Consider the following 7309-nt stretch of genomic DNA (forward strand, 5'->3'; position numbering starts at 1 on the left):
AAAAAGCACCTAAACTACGACATGCAGAGCTACGTGAAGAGCAGGTAGACCAACTGGAAAAGTAGCACCATTCAAAAGCTTTCTGATGCGGGTCTTGAAACAAAGCAGAGAAATTATGACCGTTAGTGGCCACAGGTGCGAAAGCTCTCTCCAGAGCTACTGGAAGCCCAATCTCGGGGACCGGAGAAAGTGGAGCAATATTCTCGCCACGCCAAGCAACAGCCTCGAACAACCTCAACCTATACAAGTGACCACGTAAGCCATGCTACTGATGCTGGACAGTATTTCAGTGGGTGCACAATAAACAGCAACATACACATTCATGTAAATAAACAGCCAAATAATGGATCAACGCTCTCTGTCTAATATGTTCGCTTGCTGTTAGTGTTGTTGCATAGCAACCACCTTGCACTATGTTTTGTGCAGAAGGCAACGGAGGTACTATTTTATTTTGAACATCATTATTTACTAATAAAAACTATTTAAAAAACCTCCGCCTCGCTTCGGGCCGAACCACGCCCCTTAGCTGTGATATAATGAGCATATACCACGGCCTGTCGTGAGCTATTGCTTAAATATATATTGGGTTTTTTACTTTTCAGAAATATTTTGGACTATTTATTTCTTGTGTCTTAATTTCTCTTATGTACATTGCCTTGTTTTAATAAAGTAGCCATCTGTCTGTCTGTCTGTCTGTCTGTCTGTCTGTCTGGTACTTACCTACCTACCTACCTACCTACCTACCTACCTACCTAGTACCTACATACCTATCTACCTACCTAGTACCTACATAACTATCTATCTACCTACCTACCTACCTACCTACCTACAGCAACTGTTCTCAAAATATAATTAGGGAAATTGCTAAAATAGCCATACTGTACTTCATCACATGACTTTTTTGTTCTTTCAATTGCATCACAAACACGTGAGCCTTTGACAGTGGAAGGCACAATTCTGACTCACACATGACTTACACGTTATATAGCTTTGTGGTATGTGTACAGTTACCTGAGAATTCAAAGTAAAATGTCTTTCTGCTGCTTTAGTAGTATAGTGGAAAATGTAGAATATATTAATTGAATACTTTAATTGGGTCAACCTTCATTCTTCAAGAGTGACTAGGAGCACTAACAAAACAGGAAACTGATTATTTTTATCCCACAGCTTTTAGTGGCGGATGTGTTTTGAAATTCAACTTCTGCAAATTGAGCTTGATCTTAAAGTGGAAATAAAAACAGTTGTTTTCATTTAGCATTTATAATATTGTGTATTCATTCAATTCTTCTTTTTTTATTTGTCTGAGAACAAGATATTTACTTTTATAAACATGAAAGTGGGGTTGCTCTAAGGATTGCCTTCATTATCATTCTCCTTGATTGATCTAGATTAATCAATTCATGTTTATAAAATGTCAGAAGAACATTTTGAAAAAAGTCCATCCCAGTTTCTAAAAAGTCAAATGAGAAGTCGAGTAGTTTTTAAACGGATATAAAATAATGAAAAGTAGGATATCTCCATATTTAAAAGGATAAAACGGCATCTTTTCATTAATTACCTGGCATTCTTTTGTTGTTAACCAACTAATTGCTGCACATTTGTATTAAAAGCATCACATTTAAGAATCTAAACTCATCAAATATTGGCCATATTTTGCATGGCAAATGACTGAAACGATTACATTTCAAACACTGGATTAACAGCCTATTATTTGCAGCTATACAAGCATGAAGACAACAATACAAAGCACCATCAATCAGAGTTAACCAACATTTAGCAAACAAACATCCATCTCTATAATTGACAGTTACATTGAAGTGTATGTAATGCCTTTGAGGCCCCTAACCCTTTCTCAAAGCATGTCAGAGGAAACTAATCCATTCCTCACATGTCAGATCATATCAGTCCGAACAAGATCACAACAGGATGAGATTACACTCTGCTTTGTCCTCTGATGTCCGAGCTAACATTTAAAGTAAACAAACGTTCATGAGCTCTGAACCTCATTATGTGTGTGTACTTACGATTCTCTTTGCTGCCATTTATTCTGCTCAGATTGTGCCGAGAGTGTGTATGTTAACACACAATGACGACCACATATTGACCATTACCCGCGTGCAGCTAAATGCATTGTGTGGTTTACTAAACATAGCAAGTGAGTGAGAAACCTCCTGTATGGTTCAAGGAATATTAGCCGGGCCTAAAGTATGAATGGAAATACTGTCAGTGTGCTTTTCTGACAACCAGCTGCAGCTTTTGTGATGTATTAGAGCAATATGTGTGTTTAATTAACTCTGACCTAACACTGAACCTATCCTCTTAATACCTAATGTAAGCTTTGTATTACACATGCACTATATTATGATATCACCTGATCCTACACCTTTTTGAATAAATAACTAATTTATCTGCAGGTCACCTTTGAAAAAGAGATCTTATGATCTCAAGGGGCTTTCACCTGGTTAAATAAAGGCTACAAACAAACAATTGTGATTATCTTGAAGGTTTAATGCAATTGCGATACAATTCACGATATTGGAGGGATTCATTATTTTGGTATAATTATTCTCATTGAAATATATATGCTAAATCACTATGGCGATGGTGTTTTTAAGAGAATTTGTAACAACCAAATATGTCTTATTAAGTCTGTAGAAATAGATTTGTAGGACAGGATATCTCTGCAGCGCCACAATCTTTAATTCTGCATAATTATTTAAACATAATTAACCAAATATTGCGCCTCCTGCCATTTGCAGTTATGACTCTTTTTTGTAGGCCAAACTGGAAGTTAGCATTGAAACGAGTCCCTTGACAAAAAGCAATATGATTTCTCCATGTGATTTCTGGATTATTGCTGAAAATAATCTCTAATGTTGGGCTAAAAAGGAACTACAGCAAAACCACATGACTTCACGTCACCACCGCTAAGCTAAAGGTGGCTAATGTTGGGCTATAAAGGAACTACAGCACGGTCACATGACTTCACGTCACCACCGCTAAGCTAAAGGAGGCTAATGTTGGGCTATGAAGGAACTACAGCACGGTCACATGACTTCACGTTACCACCGCTAAGCTAAAGGAGGCTAATGTTGGGCTATAAAGGAACTACAGCACGGTCACATGACTTCACGTCACCGCCGCTAAGCTAAAGGAAGCTAATGTTGGGCTATAAAGGAACTACAGCACGGTCACATGACTTCACGTCACCGCCGCTAAGCTAAAGGAAGCTAATGTTGGGCTATAAAGGAACAACAGAACGGTCATATGACTTCACGTCACCACCGCTAAGCTAAAGGAGGCTAATGTTGGGCTATGAAGGATCAACAGCACGGTCACATGACTTCACGTCACCACCGCTAAGCTAAAGGAGGCTAGTGTTGGGCTATGAAGGATCAACAGCACGGTCACATGACTTCACGTCACCACCGCTAAACTAAAGGAGGCTAATGTTGGGCTATAAAGGAACTACAGCTCGGTCACATGACTTCACGTCACCACCGCTAAACTAAAGGAGGCTAATGTTGGGCTATAAAGGAACTACAGCACGGTCACATGACTTCACGTCACCACCGCTAAGCTAAAGGAGGCTAATGTTGGGCATGATGACGTTTAGTCGTCTCATTTAGACACTTGTTTGCAACCGCCGTTTTGAAATTCACCAGTTGGGTATTAACTGACACATTTTATATCGTAGAACAAAACGCTAAAATCTCTTCAGCTTGGGTTAACCACAGATCTTATTTTAGGAATCTAACCGTAAACATTTCAACTTCCAGGCAAGGGAACAGGAAGTGCTAAATGCTGACTCATTTCCAGGGTTTCAGGACTTATTCCTGTACCACTATTACAATTTGATTAATTGTGCAGCAGCGCTTTCCTTTACAGCCCTTATAGTAGCCGCCTCCTAATTGGGAGGTAGTGTCTCATATTGTTCCATGGAGGTCAGTGATTTAAACACACACACACACACACACACACACACACACACACACACACACACACACACACACACACACACACACACACACACACACACACACACACACACACACACACACACACACACACACACACACACACACACACACACACACACACACACTCACACACACACACACATCCTGGCCTTTGATGATTTATCTGACTATCCTTTTCTCAAATTCATCTTTAGGTCTATAGAATATCTGAACACAGCATAGTGTGTTTAAATGTCTTGTTTTGTCGGTATAAAACCCAAATATATTCACTTGAATATGAGATCAAAACATATTGAGGAGGTTGTCATCCTCAAGTCATCCCTTCGCTGTTTAATTCATCTACCAGACAATGAATGCATTTAAGAAACTGATATTTAAATGTTAAATTACATATACAGTATTATCTTTATTACTCACCCCTAATTAGGTCAATTCATGAGCTCACAGCCCATTTCCAAAAGGTGGCTCTTGGATTATATTGACTGTCACAAATGGATAGAATAGCAGAGAATGGGATGTGTTCATTGAGCACTGACAGAGAATAGATGCGGTTGTGTATTGTTCGTATCAGATATTCAATATGTAAGAATAATCCGCTTTATCAGCAAAATACTTGCAATCTGTTGAAATTGCAAAAAATAATGAGATACATGGAGAGAAAGATACAGCTCTCTGGTTGTAACTGGGACTTTATTGGTCATTATATAACATTTAATGTACAATATATGTATTTTATGAGCAATGGAAGAACAATATCCGTCATTATCTTATAATAGAGCTATAATTTTACATTTTTTGCACATTAAACTGGATGTATGCCAATGAATGCTCAGCAATAAGTAGAGCTTGAAGAATACTAATCGATTAGTCGATGGATAGAAGAATAATTGCCAGCTTTTTGGATAATCAACTAATCGTTACACTATTTTCTTTCTGTAAGGATGGCAGAAAATGCTGTTTTTAGCCTCTTGGTATGGACATGTTCAGCTTTACTCTGTTCTATGTTATATTACAGGGAATATGTTGAGGTTTTGGAATGACAGAACTAGACATCCATTGGACTTTGAGAAGCTGGGATGGCTATATTCCAAAATTGCTGACACTGTAACAACCGAATTGATCTTTTATAATGATTTGAGTGTTATAATCTGCAGATTCACCAATAAGGAAGATAATCATTAGTTGCAACCCTTCCAAAGATATTTCACCAATTCAGACTTATTTGTTTCACCTGTTGGGCTCAAATGTTTGCCCAACCACGAGTAAAGATAAGGGTGTACTGTTTACTGTCCAACATGCACACTTTATCTTAGGCATACAACTGCATTTAATATTTGTTAGCATGTGTTGTTCCAACTCCCACCTGCACTCCATGTTGTCCCTTCTGCAGGCTCTAATTAGAGGGATGAGCCACCAAAGCCATTAATTAAAGGGTGTCAGGAGATGAACCTTGGGGATCTGTGTGTGTGTGTGTGTGTGTGTGTGTGTGTGTGTGTGTGTGTGTGTGTGTGTGTGTGTGTGTGTGTGTGTGTGTGCGCGTGCGTGTGTTCCTCTTACCAAACAGAGCTCTGATGCTGCTGGAGAGGAGATGAAGTCAGGCAGTGGGGAGAATTTGCATGTGTGTGTTTGAGACATTGTTTTTAACACTATATGCATATGTGTGTGTGTGTGTGTGTGTGTGTGTGTGTGTGTGTGTGTGTGTGTGTGTGTGTGTGTGTGCGTGTGTGCGTGCGTGTGCGTGTGTCACTCACCTGAAACAGACTTTCTGTCAGTCCCCGCCTGACCTGCGTCCACAAAAAGGCGCAAAAGAAGAACAGGGCGATTTCGGTAAAGGTAATGTAAGCGTTATCCAGGAGAGTCCGTTTGGAGAGCTCCAGCCCGCAGGAGCTACAGTCTCTCCAGGCGCCAAACATCACGGTGGAGGCCCGGTTGATGAGGTACAAGTATCCCGGCATGGGCTCCACTTCCACCGGCCCGGAGTCCCCGGTGTCACCGCTCATGGTGGGGCGGTGCGGAGAAAGAACAAAAAACGTGGAGGGGAAATACTCCAAATGAGGAGGCCAGAAAGGAGCAGTTAGAGTCCAGACTGTGTGGCTATAAGCACCTTAAAAACGGTAAAATAAGCTTATCTACCCAGATTACCCTCCCTCCTCCTCCTCCTCTTCTTCTTCAGCAGCCTAATTCTTTGTTTTCCAAATTAAGACACGGGCCCATTCTGCGCGTGCAGGACAGTTTTGTGACAGGGCCCGGTAGCTTCACACACACAAACAAACACACACTAGGAGGCTGTGTTTTATATCACACAACCTTGTTATTAAAGGTGGTTTTGACGGGTATAATGAGCCATTAACGCCTGAATGTCTGCTGGAGGTGGAGGTTTCTTCTGCGCATCATCCCGTAACGCTCACGCGGCTCATCAAGCGGCAGGGCAGCGGCGCGACCGTTAGCCTCCTAGTTCAGTGAAATCACACAATAGTGAGGGGTACAGCATCGGATGAAGCTCCACAAGCTACTGGAATAAATTACCCTCTTTTTAAAATTAAAAAACCGTGATGGCGCTAACACACATGGAGGTGTTCCGCCTGTGAGAGTCGGCCTGACAGCACATGCGCGTTTTAGTGCCGCTATCCGGGTCTCATCTCTGTCCGTTATTCACCTTATGTAACGACTCTGTACCGATAAAACCCGACAGATTCAAACGAGAAACCAAGTAAGTCCAGCGAAGAGGAAATAAAAAGGATAAATAGGGAGAGTATTATCCGGTCGTCTCCTCTTCTTGTACTCGCCGTTGCTGCTTCTGCCGCTCTGGGCTGGCCGACGTGACGACGCGACGCGCTTCGCTTTCAATACAAAATGAACTGGTACGTTGAAAAGAGGACAGCGACAGAGTACGTTTTTAATGCAGAGGAAGAAAAAACGTAAAGGGGGCGTGGCATAATTAGAGGGGGACGCTATCTTCTTCGTCTTCTTGAACCGTCTTCTGGTGGATTAAAAAAGGATAATTTAAAGAGACAGTGCACAGTAATGCTTCAAGAGCTACCTCACTGCAATTATATATAAATACATAAATAAAAACTTCACTTTGTACATGTATAATGTATATATTTGAGTTTGCTCACCTTACTCAAATAATAATAGATTACATATGTATAGCGCCTTTCAAGGGACCCGAGGCCGCTTTACATGGTGAACAAACAAAGGGGCAAATAATAAAGTAAAACAAATTACTTCTACTTCTTTGATGGCTCCCGAAGGATTGTTGACATCCACCTTCTTGTTGTTAGTCACATGCATTTTAAACTACCTATGTTGTAAAGGTTTTATTTTAT

The 7309-nt window shown here is 40.6% G+C and overlaps 1 protein-coding gene across 1 annotated transcript in view; it reads right to left on the reverse strand.

The window, feature by feature from the left end:
- The window catches only part of cers1 (ceramide synthase 1), a 51082-nt gene extending 44208 nt beyond the window's left edge, over positions 1–6874 (reverse strand). The window contains exon 1 of the mRNA XM_079678613.1: positions 5732–6874. Coding sequence (XP_079534739.1) covers positions 5732–5980 — 249 coding nt within the window. The 5' untranslated portion in view covers positions 5981–6874. The remainder of the gene's footprint in view (positions 1–5731) is intronic.
- Between the last annotated feature and the right edge of the window lie 435 nt (positions 6875–7309).

The sequence above is a fragment of the Notothenia rossii genome, assembly GCF_949606895.1.
Source record: "Notothenia rossii genome assembly, chromosome: 1".
In the NCBI taxonomy this organism is placed as follows: Eukaryota; Metazoa; Chordata; class Actinopteri; order Perciformes; family Nototheniidae; genus Notothenia; species Notothenia rossii.